The following is a 17,890-nucleotide window of genomic DNA, read 5'->3' on the forward strand; positions in this document are numbered from 1 at the left end:
CCATCTGCCTGTACAGTTTTGATCATCTCTTACTCCATGGTATTGACGTTTTTCAGATGGCTATTACACACGCACCTGGGACCTTCTGAGGCTCACGGATCTTCTGTTCAAACTTCTCTCAGAATGTCCCTTACCCCACCTCACTCTACAATCTGTTTCTGGTAGCTGTCACTTCAGCCAGGAGGGTGAGTAAGCTGCAGGCTCTTATGGCTAAACCCCCATGTGACATTCCATAGGGACAAGATGCTGCAAAGATATTACCCAAAGTTCATTCCTAAATTGGTCTCAGATTTTCATATACACCAATCAACCTACTGTTTTCTTCCCAAAGCCACACTCAGTCCTGGGTGAAAAGAAATTACACGCGCTATATGTAGTCAGGATTTTGCATTATTATATTGTCAGGACCAAGCCGTTCAGGTGTATTTTAAGTAGTTAAGGAGGTAGCAGACAGAACAAGGTAGATTACTAAACTGAATACACTAAAGAAACTGGTTACATGTGTGTTCTCACCCTAAATGTGGTTCTAATAATCATCTTCACCGGCCAGATGTCCTTCCAGCCTGGGTCCAGGTCTTTTCCCTGTTCAATCTTCATTGTTTCCAGCAGTCATCGTGGGTGAGGTAGTAGGGGAGAACTCAAGACCAGGATTACCTCCCTCCCCTCCCTTAAATAGGATTTGCATTAGGCAGGAGTCCTTTGTTTCCTAGTTTGACCCCCCTTCTCTTACAGTAGAAAGTTACAAGAAGTCCCAGGTAATGTTTTAGTATCAGATGACAAGATCACCTGACTCTGTAGGGCCCTTGTAGCCATTCTTCACAGGTTGACCCACAAATTCACAGGAAGACTAACCTCTTATACAGTCCATTGTCCTTATTGATGGGCCATCTGCCCTGGCTGGCTTTTCCATTGTTGTACCTGAATTGTTGGCAGTGGGCATCACCCAAAGTGGCATAGTTGAAATAGATACATAGTCAATATTCCTAACTTCAGATACAGAAATGATACAGGCAAACAAATTGGTTAATCACATTCAGTAAATCATAATCTTTCCCATGATATCTCACATGAGCCATCTTGCATAAAGTATATCTGTTATATCATTCATATCATAAGCATATTTTCATAAATAATATGGAATGACATGTCACAAATGTATCTCACTGTGCTTACCAGCTGGCTGATGCACCTCTCCTACAGAACATCAAGGGTTACTCCACCGGGTCATAAACGACATCCTCCACCTGCTCCAGAAAAGCACCAGTATGGGAGATCTGATCAGCGATGATGTAGAGTAACCTGCTGACCTATGCCAAGTGCTGTACCTTTAAATTAGTGGCTATGTCAGATGCCAAGTTTGGGAGACCAATACTACAATCAGTGTTAAACTGATGCAGCTGGAACTCCTCATTCCCACCATCCTGAGGGGATACTGCTTGTCAGTTACCTACACTAGGATCCACACTGACACAAGCTCTAAGAGAGAACAGTTACTTACCCCATGGTAACTAGTTCAAGATGGTCAGTGTGGATCCCAGACCTGCCCCCATCCTTGGAGTCCTTACCTGCCATGGTCTTTAATGGTGAGGGAACATGGGAAGGGTCGTGACCACTTTACTCTTCAGCCACAAGGGGGCATAATGGACATGCACAGCCCTGACAAGCAAGGTTTATTAAAAAAATCTGATCTCCTGTGCATCCCATCCTACACTAGGATCTACACTGACTCAAAGAACTACAGTTACTGTTGGGTAAAGAACCCTTTATTTTCTTTTCCACAGAATGTTGCAAAAAAGCAAGTGGAAGGTGGGCTAAGAAAAAGAGACTAGTCCTGTTATTTGGGAAGTGACCTAGCTGAACATCAGAAAATATGTGCCCCAGACCCCTCATGACCACAACTGTTCAGTGTTTAGTGTCCTTTAAAAGCTGAGACTATAACCATGGCATAAGCTCCCTGGCCTGTCTTGCAGTGAGATAAGGGATTAAGTATGTATAGGATCTATTTCAAACACTCTCCTGTCAGTCCAGCTAATGGGATCTAGAAGTTCTGTCTGTAACACACAGATTCTCAGAGAGATTAAATCCTTATGTGTGAGACACAGTTTTACAAGTGTGGCATTTATTAATGCTTTATAAATCAGAAATTGTGGAGTCTGGGAGGAATGGGATACACAGTAACAGGGCTAAGAATAAGATGTAATTTATGTTCTTGGAAAGCATTTGTTGCAGAGGATGTTAAAAAAATAAAAAGTAATAATATACAAACAGATCCTACCCTAGCCTGTCTCAGGATCGATCAGGCGTACAATGGTTTGTATGTTGCTTCTATTGACTTCCCTTCAATTTAGCAACCCTCTTTCAAATCGCCTGATCCCCAGCCTTCCTCAAAGGATTAAGATTAAAATTGTCTGCACTGTGGATTGTCCATCTTGGTAGGTTAATTTAAAATGTATCATAGCTGGGACTGAGGTTATAGGAGCATGTAACTTCTGTTAGCATTCACTTTGGAAATTGCACCATGGGTAAATCTGCTTGCTGCTATGAAGCTTAACCATCCAAACCCCCCTGGATAATCCAAACATTCAGCACCACTTTTTGTGAAACAGAGCCATGGGTTAGTTAAATAAAGATCCACCCTTTTATTGGCCAGACACAAATGCATTTCAGTCTGTTTATGGCAGTTTTCATAGGAAAGAAAATATGAAAATGCTTATATTACCGCTTCCTTACATTACTGCAGAAATCTAATGAACTACCAGCATGACATGAAGGATGAGGGGAGACCCCCTCTGGTCAAAATCAGCATTGTTAGCTAACAACTTCTCACAATCCTGTTTAACCAGAAGGTTTCCTAGAGAAGACAAATGAGGTCACATGGTCCCTTGACATCTTTATCCAGCCTGTTTAGTCTATCATGTCTCTTTCTTCAAATACAGCTCAAACTTTTTATGATACATTCATGGGTGGAAGCATCTGTTGCTTCCTTAAGTAGCTGCACCTTAATTGCCCTCTGTGTAAATATTTATGTAATATTGCTATCCAATGGGGCAGTAACAATCCTTTTGGGCATGATGGTTTGTTTTCTATGCTACCCTGAGCTTTCAGTAGGCTTTCTGCAGCTCTGCTCTTCTCTAGTCAACCAACCATCCTCTCTCCTTCCCCCACCTTTCTGGAAACTTGGGCAGCCAGCAGGAATCATAATATATTTCTATATTCCTTAAAGAAGCCCATTTCTGCAGGACAGCAGGCAACCTAGTTCAGCATTTGTACTATGCTAAGACCAGGGCAGAATGGATACAGTGCCTTCTACTCTATGTAAGTGTTGAGGGGTTCTGAAACAAGGCTAGAAGTGAGCAAAAAAAGGAGGAGGAATTGTATCTATACCCAGGAGAGTGTGGTCCCAGTAGAGATGGATGGAGCAGTGTAACGGGGATCTGAAACCATAAAAGGACCCCTCCCCTCTTTTTTGGTGCTACTTTATCATAGGGTTACCATACATCTGTTTTTTCCCGGACATGTCCGGCTTTTCGGCAATCAAACCCCCTCCGGGGGGAATTGCCAAAAAGCCGAACATGTCCGGGAAAAATACCGGCCAGGCACTTCCCCTCCCACAGCTGCTCTGCTCCTCCCCGGACTCAGATTTCGGCTCTGTTTAAAAGCCAAGCTGCCCGAGCCAGCGCTACCGGCTTCGGGCAGCCCCCGTGCCTCCAGACCCTGTGCCGCCGGAGCAGAGCAGCTGGAGCCGGGGAGGAGAAGTGCCCAGCTGGCGGCTGGGGTCCGGAGTCAAGGGGGCTGCCTGAAGCCGGTAGCGCTGGCTCGGGCAGCTTGGCTCTTAAACGGAGCCGAAGTCTGAGTCCGGGGAGGAGCAGAGCAGCTGGAGCCGGGGAGAAGTGCCCGGCCGGGGGCGCAGGGTCCGGAATCATAGGGGCTGCCTGAAGCCCGAGTGCTACCGGCTTCATGGTTTGCCGGGCAGCCTCCAGACCCTGCGCCCCCGGCTGGGCGCTTCCCCTCCCGGGCTCCAGCTGCGCTGGGGAAGCGCCGGCCGGGGGCGCAGGGTCTGGAGGCTGCCCGGCAAACCGTAAAGCCGGTAGTGCTTGGGCAGCCCTTTTCGCGTGGCTGGGAGGGAGGAGGGGGAGTTAGGGCGGGGACTTTGGGGAAGGGGCGGGGAATGGGTGGAGTTGGGGGGCGGGCTGGGGAAGGGAAAGGGGCGGGGCTAGGGCCCGTGGGGTGTCCTCTTTTTTTATTTTTTAAATATGGTAACCCTAGATTGAATCATGTATAGAGAAGAACCTTTTCTGCATGTTGTTTACATTAGAAATTCAAGTCCCAGCCTGCCCTCACTGGCAGCTGGATAAGCAGTGAAGAGCAGCACAGGACAGGAAAAGCTGAGAGGCGAGGAGCCTGGCAGTTCACCGGCTGCTGGTCCCTCTCTGCGGTGCCTACACCACTTGAACCCCGACGCCCTGTTAACCCCCCTACACAGTAAGGGGTGAGGCAGTTCCTCGTGCAGAATGACCCACCACACACACACACACACACACAGGTGGGCACCCCACTGGCGACCCGTCCTCAACTAGGGTTACCATACGTCCTCTTTTTCCCGGACATGTCCGGCTTTTCGGCAGTCAAACCCCCGTCCGGGGGGAATTGCCAAAAAGCCGAACATGTCCGGGAAAATGGCGGCTCTGCTCCTCCCCGACTCTTCGGCTCTGTTTAAGAGCCGGGCTGCCCGAACGCTACCGGCTTCGGGCAGCCCCGTGCCTCCAGACCCTGCGCCGCCGGAGCCCGGGAGGGGAAGTGCCCGGCTGGGGGCGCAGGGTCTGGAGGCACGGGGGCTGCCCGAATCCGGTAGCGCTCGGGCAGCCCGGCTCTTAAACAGAGCCGAAGAGTCGGGGAGGAGCAGAGCCGCCGCGGCTGGAGGCTCTGCTCCTCTTCGGCTCTGTTTAAGAGCCGGGCTGCCCGAGAGCTACCGGCTTCGGGCAGCCCCCGTGCCTCCAGACCCTGCGCCCCCAGCCGGGCACTTCCCCTCCCGGGCTCCGGCGGCACAGGGTCTGGAGGCACAGGGGCTGCCCGAAGCCGGTAGCGCTGGGGCAGCCCGGCTCTTAACCAGAGCCGAAGAGGAGCAGAGCCTCCAGCCGCAGTGGCTCTGCTCCTCTTCGGCTCTGTGTAACTTACACAGTGTAAGTTACGCAGAGCCGCCGGAGACCCGGAGGGGAAGTGCCCGGCTGGGGGCGCAGGGTCCGGAGGCATAGGGGCTGCCCAAAGCCCGAGCGCTACCGGCTTCACGGTTTGCTGGGCAGCCTCCAGACCCTGCGCCCCCGGCTGGGCGCTTCCCTCCCGGGCTCCAGCTGCGCTGGGGAAGCGCCGGCTGGGGGCGCAGGGTCTGGGAGCTGCCCGGCAAACCCTGAAGCCGGTAGCACTGGGGCAGCCCTTTCCCTCTGGCTGGGAGTGGAAGGGAGGAGGAGGCGGAGTTAGGGTGGGGAAGGGGTGGAGTTGGGGCGGGGCTAGGGGTGGGGGGAAATGGGCGTGGCCAGGGCCCGTGGAGAGTCCTCTTTTTTTATTTATGAGATATGGTAACCCTACCTCAACAGTGCCTGGCTGCGTTAGGTGCTCCGCAAGCAGCAGACAGGAACCAGCCTGTAGCGCCCCCGTGTGCGAACTGCCCCGCCCCTTCTCACCTCCCCCACGTGCAGCCCCGAGGCAGGGGTGGGGAGGAGCCAGCCACAGGCAGGGCCCGCAGCGCCACCTGCTGTCCCGTAGGAGGAACGCACATGTCCCAGCCCGGGAAAGGCGTGGGGGACACCCCAGAGACAGCCGCACCAGGAAGATAGTCCGGTAGTCTTTCCCTGCCCCCGGCTTTCCAGAAGGGGTGATGAGGACGTTGCCTCTCTATTTCCGGGTGAAAGACATTGGTCATCTGGGATTGGCTTGTTTGTCCCACAGCAGCCAATAGACATTGGTTTGAGGGGGCGGGGGCGGGACTCCGCCGTGCAAGCGAATAGGCCGCCTCGCTTTCGGATCTGTGTGTCAAGGACGATCAGGTGAGACGGCGGCTGGTTAATTATTCATGACCCGCGAGTATGCAAATGACGGGGTGGGGCTCCGCCAGCGACCACCATGGCGACGGGGGCTGGCGGCGGCGCGAGCCGGCCTCCTGGGACCCAGCCCGGATCCAGCGCCGGGACGGTGAGGAGCCGCGGCCCTGGTGGGGGCTGAGGGGACTGTCCGCCCGGGGGGCTCCGCTACCACCGCCCTCACGGGGCGGCCCCTCCCCGGTGGCCCCGCTTTCCTACCCCCGCTGACCCGAGGCGCCGCGGCTGCGAGCAGAGCCGAGGCCGCGCACAGGCAGCCGCGCGGGTCACTCGTGGGCGTCACGGGTTCGCGTCTCCCCTTGGGAGCGGGGTCCGCCCGGCTCGGCCAGCGCGTCTGATCCCGGCGAGTCCCCGCGTGGGCGGTGTCTGCCCGCTCCGGGGAATTCGGCTACTCCCGATCGAACGTGGCTGGGGCGCTCCTGGAGATACTGGCTCTTTGCAGGGCCTTATTTGTGCTACCACTAGTGCCATTAGCTCAGCGGGGTCTGTCTCTGCGTAGGCCTAGAGAGATTAGCCTTTTGTCCGTAAACGTCAAATTCACTTACAGATACTTCAGTCAATAATAATGAAACATACCCATAGGCAAAGTAGAGAAAACACAGCTCGAGAACAAGAGCTTGGCTTAAGAATATTTGTGGTGTATGTTTTTTGTTACAAAAATTAAAGCTTTATATCTCATTCTCTACTGTCATTAAATAATAATTGTGTGACCTCCCCCAATAATTTCCAACAATGGTGAAAATTTAAACAGATGGAAAATTGGTTGGGGGGGGGGGGTGTGCTTTAAAATAACTATCAATATTATCCATCAAAATTTATTTTAAAAAATCAGTTTCTCCCAAGCCTGTTCACATGCATAAAGATATTCACATGTGTGTTTGCAGAGCTAGCATCAAAAACCACAGTTACATCAAGAATTAGTGTTATCTCCCTGCCAACATTCAGAGTTACTGTATGTTTTTATTCATTAGTCCAGCGGTTCTCAACCTGGGAACTGTGAGCCCTTTCAAGGTGCTGTGGGGCCCCAGGTTGAAGCCCCAACTCCTGGCGCCCCCTGTGGGTCCGAACCTGGAAGGCATTGGGCTGAAGCCCCGATTACTGGCGTCCCCTGTGGGCTGAAGCCCCGATTACCGGCATCCTCTGCAGGATGAAGCTGGGAGGCATGGAGCTAATGCCCCGATTCATGGTGTCCCCTGCAGGGCTGAAGCTGGGAGGCGCAGGGCTGAAGCCCCGATTCCTGGTGCCCCCTGAGGGGCTGAAGCTGGGAGCTGTAGGGCTGAAGCCCCGATTCCCAGCACCCCCTGCGGGGCTAAAGCTGGGAGGTGTTTCCTGTGGTGCAAAACCCCTGAGCCCATGGGCAGAGTTGGGGACATGGAGGGCATTTCCCCCAAAAAAAGAACTGCAGTGCAAGAGCATGGCAGTCCTGGAGGCAGCTCCCCACCATCTCCTCTCCTTGCCCCTGGTCTGGTCAGGTCAGAGGCGGGAAGCTGGAGCCAGGCAGTGCGGGGCAGCTGCTGCTCTGGCTGGTGCCATGGAGCAGGCAGCGGCAGCGTTCCCTCCTCTTCTGCTGGTCTCCCGGGTTCAAGCTGCTCCTCAGCTCCCAGCCTCCTTTGCTCCCACAGAGGCAACCAGTAAGAGTTCACTGGATGGGAAGACCTGACTCTGTGGCTGGCAGACCCTTCCAAGAACAGGGACTGCCAGGGAGTCCTCTCAGTATATAGCCCCTAATACTCCTCTCTGTACACCCTGACCTACACACTCCCTGAACTATCCCCTGCCCGCACGCAGCCCCTAGTACTCCTCTCCCTGCACCCTGAGCTACCCCCTCCCTGCACACAGCCCCTAGTCACCCCCCTCCCTGCACCCTGAGCTACCCTCCTGCCTGCACACAGCCCCAGCTACCCCCCTCTCTGTACCCTGAGCTACCCCCAATGCCCGCGCACAGCCCCTAGCCACCCGCCTCCCTGCACCCACAGCCACCCTCTGTGTTCACATAGCCCCAGCTACCCCCTCCCTGCACCTTGAGCTACCCTTTGTCTGAATACAGCCCCTAGCTATCCCTCCCTGCACCCTAAGCTGTTTTCAAACTTTTTGAGTTAAGCCCCCCACTTTTGAGTTGTAAGTTTAGGGTTCTATGCCCCCCTCCCCCCAACCCAGACAGGCTGGGTGGCCTGCTGAGGTGAGTCGGGGGGTGGAGGTGGTGCTGCCTCCCTCGACCGTGCCATGTGGAGGTGGCTTGAGCCCTGCTGGCCCCTGCTCACCCAAAATAGAAGTCAAACTATGCCTATGCCCAAGGCCCCTCTGCCCGCACTGGGCCCTGGAGTTTTTATAGCATGTCGAGGGGATCCTCAAAGAGAAAAAGGTTGAGAACCCCTGCATTAGTCAGTTCATAAGAACGGCCCTACTGGGTCCTTTAATATGCTAGGATATCTATCATCTGGATTGGCTGATTTATAAGTGTCACATTTTCCAAGTGTTTCTCTACTTGCTTTTTATTAAGTTATTTTTGCAAAGTTTTCTTTTTGTTGCGAACTCTTACGATTTTTGTCACAAATCTCACAATATTTGGCATTTTTCTTTAGGGCCCTGGTCTTGGAGTCGTATGATTACATGAGATCTCACTTTTGCTTTTTAAATGATCTACAAACTTAGCTTTCTTATCCGGGTGGGGATAAGCTTCCCAAACCGGCTTTAAAAATCATGAGATTTAAAAAATCTCATGATTTTTGAATGGTTGGGTTGGCTACAGTGCAATTGTGAAATCCATTTTTCCATATTTTTTGTTGAAGACAGATTTACAAGGAAGCTTATTATCACAGCCATATGAGTTGTCTTTATTTAACATCTCCAGTCCCCTCCCCAAAATCTCATTTATTGATGGACCATCTTTCTCTCTGTTCCCACACTTCTGCCATCTTTCTAGTTTCACAGCAGGCACAGGGCCTGGAAGAGAGTAAGGTTTCCCCCTTTCAGCTCTCTTGAATTGCTGTGGCGAGAGGTTGCTGTTGTCCTAGAGTATGTTATTACAGCGATGGGTTCCTTAGAAATACTGAAAGTAACTGCAGACACCTTGAACAGCATCTGTCTGTCCTTGTATCTTAGTGATGCTGGCTGACCTGCTCTGCTCTTGCTTGTTTTCTCTCCAGCAGGCCCAGATGGAGAACAAGAGGATAAACAGGGAGAGTGATGCAGTGGAAAAAAGGGGCCCATACATCATGACCAAAGCTTCCTCCATTCATGCCAAACTGCGTAAGTAATGGCCTGGGCTGCCACAGAGTCCCCATCTCCCTAGCAAGTTCCCATCTGAGGGTCCGGGGAGGGTAATGAAACATTTCACCTCCAGGTTAATGGTTCAACTCAGCCCAGGTCAGTAGTGACTGTAAATTGTACCATTTGTGTGAAATGAGTTGAATTGAAAATTAATCCAGGTTTAGTAAACATTTTGTGGTTTTCTATCACTGCAGTTGCTATGGTTATTGACAGTTTCAGCAGAGAGGCCAGGGACTGAATGGGTCATGGAGCCTGCCTCCCTTGGAGGTGATTGTGCTAGGGATGGGTGACAGTCCATTGGTGGTCTGCATGGCAGAAGCTAGCACTGCCTGTCCCATGCCTGTTTTGTGAATAAAGCCTTCTGTCTCCAGGCCTTTCAGTCGCGTTCTTTCCCAATCCCAATGCCAGCTCAAAATATGGCTTAAAAGAGAAGCACATGAGTAGCCCACTGCAGAGACTGATGGGTCCCTCGCATTGTAAACCTTGCACTGAGGGAGTTCAAGTTATGCATTGCACTGCTTGGTAATAATTTTTTCCATCTAAGGAATGTTCTCCTTAAATCAGAAGTTAAAGCCTAGATCTTTCCCTTTAATTAGAATAACTGATCAACTAGATCTTCTGTTTAGTGCCGGAAGTTTTGGTCAAATTAAACCATTTGTACTAAAAAAACAAAACAAAACAAAAAAACTTCTATCTTTTATCATGATCAACTTGGATTGCTCTAGGCAAGTAGTATTGCATAATTCTGTCGTGACTGCCTATAGAATATTGCCATTGGATTACTAACGAAGGGGTCATAATTTGAATGGGACAGAATAGCTCAAGACTTCCACATAAACTAAAATCAAAGCTGACTGCCCTTAATATAGGGGAAGCATTTTGAAACTCTTATGGTGATTGCCTAGGCCCCATGACTGATAGTTTCATCCACCATTTGTCCGTAAGGCTTTCAAATCTGGGGGCTTTGAACTCAATTGCTATCTAAAAATTCAGAAACATCTGTGGCCAAAAGTGCCTTTCGTGTTCATTTGGCTAAGTGACTGCCACCATTTCTCTGATGTGGATCTTGCTACAGTTGTCCTTTGTATCTTCCAAGTTAGGTAACTGCCATGTGCACCGAGGAGTTATAGATGGTGGAGAATGTAAATGCCTGATTGCTCGGCAGCTTGAGTTGCAGGGAGCTCATTGCGCTAATTCTCCAGACTCTTCTCCTTGCTTGCTTTTTTGGCTGCAATTCAAGGTATTGTCTTTGATTGCCAAAACCTTACGCTGGTTGGGTCCTGGCTAGCTGAGCCTGTCTACTGCCCAGGCAACAGAAGTCAGCTGAGGTGCTTTTGCTGACATCCCTCAATTTGAACATGTGGGGACTGGAGATGGAGAATGCTTGGTGGAGGGCTCTTGACTCTGGAACTTGCTTCACCACCACTCACCCACCCCGGTCTGATGTTTTCTCAGGCTTTATATTAAGCTCTGAAGGCAAATCTGTTTTCCCCAGGCTTTTGTAGAGGTGGGGGGTATTTTTGAGGGCAACATGTAGATTAATGGCAGTTGATACGTCTAATGTTGGCATTAGTCAGCAAGTCATGTGTTTAATATTGTTCGGCACCAAAGCATATGTGACTGGCAGGGGAAAGGGGGCTTTTAAATTAAACAAATGGAAGACACCGCCGTGTGCGTCTGACTACATGGATAACAAAATCAACTGCCTCTTTCAATCAGTGATAAGAATTGACATGTTGGAATTGTTTCTGTACCATATACTGCATGTGAAAGGCATTGTAAAGCAGCTGCGCTCTTGTTAGCGATGACTTATGACAACTTGCCCCAGGAGTACGGGTCAGTTGGGTTCAGGGTTGTAAGTATCCTTGTTTGGGTTTCAGAGAAGCATCGAGAAATGGCGAAGGCGGTGCTGCGGAGGAAAGGCATCCTGGGGGCAACCGTTCAACAGCAACCAAAGCCAGCAGCAAAGAGGTTTGAGCCCATTTCTTTTCACTGTTGACAAGCTGTATTTTCAAATTCATATTTGAGAGACCGGATAGCTCAGAGGATTAGGAGCAGGATATGGGGCCTTTGACCTCTAGGTCACTCGTTCTAATTCAGCTCAGGTGTGTAGTGACTGATAGGTCAGCATTATATGTGAAATGAGTTTAGTGTCTCCGGTCAGTTCCCAGTGTGTGTTCACATCACAAACCAGTGATCACCGTTCACATTAATTGTGTGCTGCCCCCTTCCTCTCCCTACCCCCTTGTTGACAGCCTCAGCTAAGAGGCAAATGACTGCCTGAACTGCCTTAATGTTCCTAGAGGAGGTCCCTCCTGGTCAGGCATGAGGCTCATTGGCAAGGGGCAGCTTAAGGAAGCTTGTGATGCTGCTGCCTATGGTGTAACTGTTCTGTGGCTAAACAGAGGACATCACTCTCTAGAACAACTCAACTGGTGGGTTGCAACCCCCATAGGATCACAAAAATCAATCAGAGGGGTCACACAGTATTGAAAACTTGATTACAATCTTAAGCAAAGAAAATGTCACTTCCCCCACTCCCTGCACACCCTTATCCTTCCTGTTAGCCTCTTAAAACACAACACACAAATTATATAGGCTCATAATTGTTAGCATTGACACATGTATTGTAAAAGGAAGAGTAAAAAAGCAGGCTATGAAAATTGTTGACTTTGAATGAAGAGTTGCCAACAGTTGGGAAATGCTGCCCTAGAGCTGTCAATCCAGCACATTCACAAACATTAAATCCTTTCAACAAGATACGTATTTCTCCTCTCAGTCTGGGGGATAGTCTGGCTTTGAGGAATTAAGCAGCTAAATTAATTGCAGCACCTGGAGTTGGAGGTGGAGTTAATTTCCAGCTGCTATGGCCCATAGTGGCTGAGAGAGTCGAGATTAGCAATACTTAGGCCAGGGTTAGTCAATTATTTTTTGTCAAGGTTCAAATTTCTTGGTCAAGGTCCAGACTCCAGAGAAAATAATAAATAATAATAATGATAATAAGTAAATAAAAAGATTTCGGGGTCTGTTCAAAAGCATCGGGTGATCCAGATTTGGCCCATGATCCACCTATTGACTACCCCTGACCTAGGCAGTAAAGTGAGAGGACATCTCTAGTGTCCACTGCCGTACCTCCTATCCTGTGTTCTTAGCCTGGCAGACGGTCAGATCTGTGATCACACTTCCCCATCTAGATGTCTGTTGCAGGCTCATTTGTGCACCTCTCTCTAGGTCAGTGAAGTTTAACAAGGGCTATGCTGCTCTCAGCCAGACAGCAGATGAGAACCTGGTGTCCCTTGATTCAGACAGGTGAGAGCTTTGTGTGTGTCACTGGCTTGGTGCTTTGAGGTAGGTGTACTCGGGTACTGAGTGATGCCTACTTGGTGGATCTGAGCCCCTGCATAGCAACACTTTGTTCAAGACACAAGTTACTAACTGACTAAGCTATGCCAGCCTCTATTTATATGGAGAGAAGTCCACTTACATTAAGGGAGCTGACCTGGGACTGTAAAGTAAAAGGAAGTGGCTGACTTGCCACCTTTGTGACAAATCTGCTTGCCCCCAACAGTACAACCCTGAGGGATTTGGACATGTTAACAACCTGAGTTGCAAATTCTATTCCCATCTTTCTGAGACTGATGCATTGCTGACCTGTAATCTAGGCTCATGTGGGCACCTGTTGGAGAGGGTGATGCAGGACCCTCTTTACATTTGCACTGCTAATGAGTATTTCAGCAGGACAGTGCTGATACTGAGGTCCCTGCTGAAACACTCATTAGCAGTGCAAATGTAAAGAGCCATTCTCCACTCCTTCACTTCAAAGATCCCCTTATCTGCTTGCTGGGAGGGGGAGGAGGTCGTATACACCCCACTGACTGAGAGCTGATGCAGCAGTTGATGCGCTTCACACATTCTCTTGCTTACCTGACTGTTGCATTCTTCTCTTAGTGATGGGGAGCTGGAGTCAAGATGTTCCTCCGGTTACTCCTCTGCAGAGGCAAGTCCAGAGTGTTTTGTTTTATTATTTCTCACACCCCCTTATGATTCACATGGATCCAGTCTCATTCTGCCCCACCCCTAACGATCCCCTTTGTCCAGTTGCCATGTACTTGATGGCAAAGAGTTCAGTATGTGGAATGTAATTTACTTTACTCCTCTAAAGCTGTTTGTGGACTTTGCTGAGCTTGGACAGTTAACTAGACTGGTCAGTTTCAAATTTCCGATTCTCCTGCCATAGCATAATGCTGTTCTGGTGCCAAAAACTGCAAGGGGATGCTTAATTCTCCTTTCCCAACTCCAAAACAAATCAACCACAGTTTTGATACTGCTAAAAATTCCTATCCATTTCCTATTCAGGTATGTAAACCCTGTCTCTTTCCAGACCCTGAAGCAGTTTGTCCCAAGCTTAGCTTTGTAAAGGACTTTGAGCGGCAACCCTAACACTGATCTGTGTAGTGTTCATCAGTGTCTACAGTCCAAGAGTTAAAGCTCTTTCCCCCATTGTGCACTTTCTCTGCTCAGCTGGTGTTGCTTCCTCTGCGAGAAGCTGCTGGCTGGGAGCTGGGGATCAGGAGCAACGCAGGAAACTTGGAACTTTTTGAGTTTAAATCAGTATTTTTTTGCTAAGACTTGATCCTAGTTTTAAAAGTTCCTTTCAGTTTAAATCAACCCTCTCCTCCTCTCACCCTTCTAACCAGCCCACCTTGATTGCTTGGCTCCTGAGGGGGTGTGCGTGTAATAAGAATGCAAATGAAATTAACTTGCCAACTACAACCCCAACCATGAGAGGGTATGATAGACATCACATAGTACAGGGAACATCTTTTCGTTGGAGCTGGAGCAGTGGAGGGCTTCAGTGTTCCCAACTGACTAACATGCTTCAGGAGTTCTTATCTCTTCTGTCGCCCACTCAGCAGGTGAACCAAGATCTGAGCCGTCAGCTTCTGCAGGACGGGTACCACCTAGATGAGATCCCGGACGATGAGGACCTAGATCTCATTCCCCCAAAACCTGTTGCCTCGTCACCTTGTCCCTGTTGCTTTGGGGAGTCTCTCTCCTGCACAATCCAGTAGGCTGGGGCTGCACACTACAAGTCAAGGGCCAGCACTTTCTACCTTGTTTCTTAGGACATTAGCATGCCTGATAGAGGCAACTACATTCAGCACTGAACATTGGCAGAAACTGAAATGGGCTCAGTGACTGAAGAACGGGACGCTGCCATTGCTGCAGTTATTGGCACCTGCTCAAGTTGAGCAGCAACAGTTGATTATCCCAAAGCTACTTTTTGTTACATACAGTGATACAATATATAGATATTATGTGTAGCTATTCAGGTTGCCTGGATGCGACTGGTCACCTCATGCAGTGTTGGAGTGTGGAAAGATGCTTCATGCTGGCTGGGGGAAGAGGGAGAAGAGAGAACATGTGGGTACTCTCACTCTTAAAGGACAACTCCAAAGCTGTTTGTAAAGGGGAACAGCAAAGGTCTCAAGTCAGTAACCTAACAAGCTGGAGAAATGCAAATGAAGGCACTTGAGTGTCTGCAAACAGTCATTCCTTTTCCTCATCTGCCAGGGCTGGGGTTCGGGATCTGGTGCTGCCTTGGGTGGTTGCCATGTCCTTATAGACTCTGAACTCAGGATCTAGCAGGTAAGCAGAGAAGGAAGGAACTTTTATTTCCCCCATGTTGAAACAAGCTACTTGAAAGGCGCTTGAATACTCTGATCCAGTTTGCTCACACGTTTTGTTAATCCTGTGGGATTTCAAATGATTTGCTTTCGTTCTTTGGGGTTCATCTCATTAACTGGTTGTTTTTATGATATAACTAAAGCATTGACTGTCCTTTATTTAAAAAAAAAAAACAACACAACAACAAAAAAATCTTTGTCCAGGGGCTTTCAAGGTGATTAGAGCTGCTGTGAGATCCTGGATGGTAACATTACTGCCACAGCACTACAGTTTACGAGTGTATCTCGTAAGCAACTTCAAGCCCTGGCCTTTAATCCCCACTTCTGTAGAGGTGACCTAACAAACTGTCTGCATTTATTTATTTATTTTCTTTGGTGTATTCACTAGTTCTGGCTTGAAGTCAGCGGGGCCCCCGCTGGGACAGAGAGGTTGAGGTAGGCCAGCTGAGATGGAATTCCTCTGGGAAACAGCAGAGGTTAGTGGAGGAGGAGGGCTGCCTAATAAGTGTCTAGTTAGATTAATGGATGTAATGGCATCTATAATTGCTCTGGGTTTGCTTTGAACTAAATCTATACGTAGTGATCAAAACCAAAGCCTACTGCTCCTTTTGAGTACTAAGGCACTGTGAAGTGACTGGGTGTGGTGGAGATGAGGGTCATGGCAGGTGTGGGCAGGATCTTGAGCTGCTTACGTTGAGAGGCTGTCTGCTAAAGATTCCATGTTGCCTACTGAGAGCACTCTACATTCCATGCATCTGATGTGATTAATCAGGTGACTGGTTTCTAGTTGTCTGATGGACCAGTGGCACGCCGTATTATATAGAAACACCGCTAACATCTCTTGTAGGACATGTCAATTTCTGTTTGTTAGTGAGTTTTAGGGGCTTCTGACTAGGTCATAGTAGTTTTACTCTGCCACGGAAGGTCTGAATTTAGGAGTGAGAAGTTTTAGTGTGAATTTGGCTGATAACCTTTTAGTTACAAAAATACAAAATCAGAACAGAGTCTTGTGCTGTTCTTACTCATCCTGTCAACTGTGAATCTCTGCATCGCGGCATACAGTCAGGATTGCTTCCCTTCATGCTTTTTTTTGGTGAGCCAATCCCAAATATGGTGGGCTGTTGAAACAGTCCTGAAATATATCCATTGTGCTGATGTGATCTCCTAGAGCATTATGATACAATGAACTGACTTCTTCTAAACGGGCAAAATTCATAAAGATGGATTTGGTCTTTATCCTAAAAATTAAGGAAATTTAATTTTTAAAAAAACAACCTGCATCAAAGTAGCTTGAGGATTCTGAGCCTCCTTCCATGATGCTCAGCATTAGTTAGTTTCAATTCCATTATTAATTCTTTGCCCTTCAGAACAGGAGTAGCAACCAATATTGTGATTTCCCTGCCATTGGCTTACTGTGCACACGAACAGTAATTCTTTGGAGTGGATTGTTTTATGTAGAGATTATGATGCTATGGAAGCACTTGAAGGGCTGTTTGGTTTATATTTAAATGTTATTTATTTTTTTCTGCTAGTCAGATGTTCATTGACTGGCAGTGAAGCTTTGAGCTCTGGAGTGTAGTCTCTCTACCACCGCTGTCCTAGCCCTGTCCTTTATACTGTGTCTTCATTAGTATTCAGCTGTGTGCAGTGATTAAGCATTCTTGTCCAGAATGTGGTGTCATGGCCAGAGGAGGGAGCAGTTTCCACATTACTGTTGCCTTTTGGTCATTCTGTAGATCTTGGGGACTGAGCATAGTCTGACACTAATGCTGCAGCCTAGAGGGGTGCCAGAATGATTCCTGGATGTAATAGAGGCCTCAAGGACAGAATGTCTTGATGCTAAAATCTTGGATGGCACATGTCACCAACTGTTGAGGCTCCTGTCTCTGCTGGCTGAAGCGGATTAAATTTATATATGAAGTGTCTTGAGTTCCCTCCCCTTGTGACCTTTTCTCAGCTGGATGATCCCAGACCAGTGCACTTGAGCCCATTCTGTTTACATCTTCTCCTTGAGGAGAGGGTTGTTCTGTAAGTACCTGTACGGGCTGGGCCTAGAAGTTGGCTGACTCTGGCTGCTTTCAGTGGCACTTTCCTGATCCCAGCAGTTGAATAAATGAGCTTGGATTTCATGGCACCTCTAAAGCTGTGGGCCACACCAAGTGTGCTGCCTTACTTAGGGCTATATGTTGCAACCAAGTCCATGTTTGATTGACAGCAGTGAAGAGGTTATGGAGGGTTTACTTCCCCATCAGCACAGGTGCACTCACATTAGTAGTGGCCTGAAAGGTTTGGGTGCTTGGTTCTGTGCTTAACTTCCTACTTGCCTTTCACTTGTTAAAACAGGGAGTTGGAATATGATGCTGTGCCCTTTCCTGCTAAATCTCAGGGCCTGAATTACAGATCCTTTTGCTGTGGAAAATACTCTCCCAGTCAATTCCAGGGAGCTGTTTTAGCTCAAAGTTAATCTCTGTTCTAATCTAACATTCTTTAATGGTGCTTGTTCAACTACCAAGACAATACAAGAGAGTTGTGGCTATGAAGTAGTCTTTAGTCTAGAACCTCTAGGTTAAGTAGTGAGCAGATAGTTATGTGTTTGGGGCAAGGACAGAAGATAAAGGGGGGCTCTATCTGACATGAAGTTAAAAAGCTGCCTTAAATCAGTCTCGCTGTGATATGCAGAGGACAACCAGCTTCTAAAGAAATCTAACGTTTTAAGTGTTGCTACAGAGAACTATGACAAAGTTTTATATATTCCTGGTCAAGGGAAGTGTTTGTTTATAATAAACTTGATCTTGTGTTACACAAGCAGTGTGTTTTACTGTAGGTGGGAGCAATCGCATT

The 17,890-nt window shown here is 48.6% G+C and overlaps 2 protein-coding genes across 7 annotated transcripts in view; both read left to right on the plus strand.

Moving 5' to 3' along the window:
* Positions 1 to 9,276, plus strand: part of LOC101940337 (cytochrome c oxidase subunit 5A, mitochondrial) — a 28,230-nt gene extending 18,954 nt beyond the window's left edge. Inside the window, exon 5 of one of the 2 annotated variants that reach the window (XM_042862056.2) lies at positions 9,239 to 9,276. The gene's annotated coding sequence lies outside the window, so the exon portion shown is untranslated. Of the gene's footprint in view, positions 1 to 1,176; positions 2,273 to 9,238 lie in introns of those variants that run through there. The other variant, XM_005311595.5, reaches the window with a different exon arrangement.
* On the plus strand, positions 6,023 to 17,854 carry FAM219B (family with sequence similarity 219 member B). Of its 5 annotated transcripts, none has more exons than XM_024112152.3 (6): positions 6,023 to 6,186; positions 9,239 to 9,341; positions 11,243 to 11,333; positions 12,594 to 12,671; positions 13,311 to 13,359; positions 14,276 to 17,854. In XM_024112152.3, the coding sequence occupies exons 1-6, from the start codon at positions 6,118 to 6,120 to the stop codon at positions 14,432 to 14,434; spliced, it is 549 nt and encodes a 182-aa protein (XP_023967920.1). In that variant the 5' UTR covers positions 6,023 to 6,117; the 3' UTR covers positions 14,435 to 17,854. The 5 variants fall into 5 exon arrangements, with proteins under 5 accessions (XP_023967920.1, XP_005311654.1, XP_065415687.1 ...); XM_005311597.4 differs by having other exon boundaries at positions 14,279 to 17,854; XM_065559615.1 differs by having other exon boundaries at positions 6,025 to 6,186; positions 9,242 to 9,341; positions 14,279 to 17,854.
* Positions 17,855 to 17,890: the final 36 nt, after the last annotated feature.

The sequence above is a fragment of the Chrysemys picta genome, chromosome 10 (genome assembly GCF_011386835.1).
Source record: "Chrysemys picta bellii isolate R12L10 chromosome 10, ASM1138683v2, whole genome shotgun sequence".
In the NCBI taxonomy this organism is placed as follows: domain Eukaryota; kingdom Metazoa; phylum Chordata; order Testudines; family Emydidae; genus Chrysemys; species Chrysemys picta.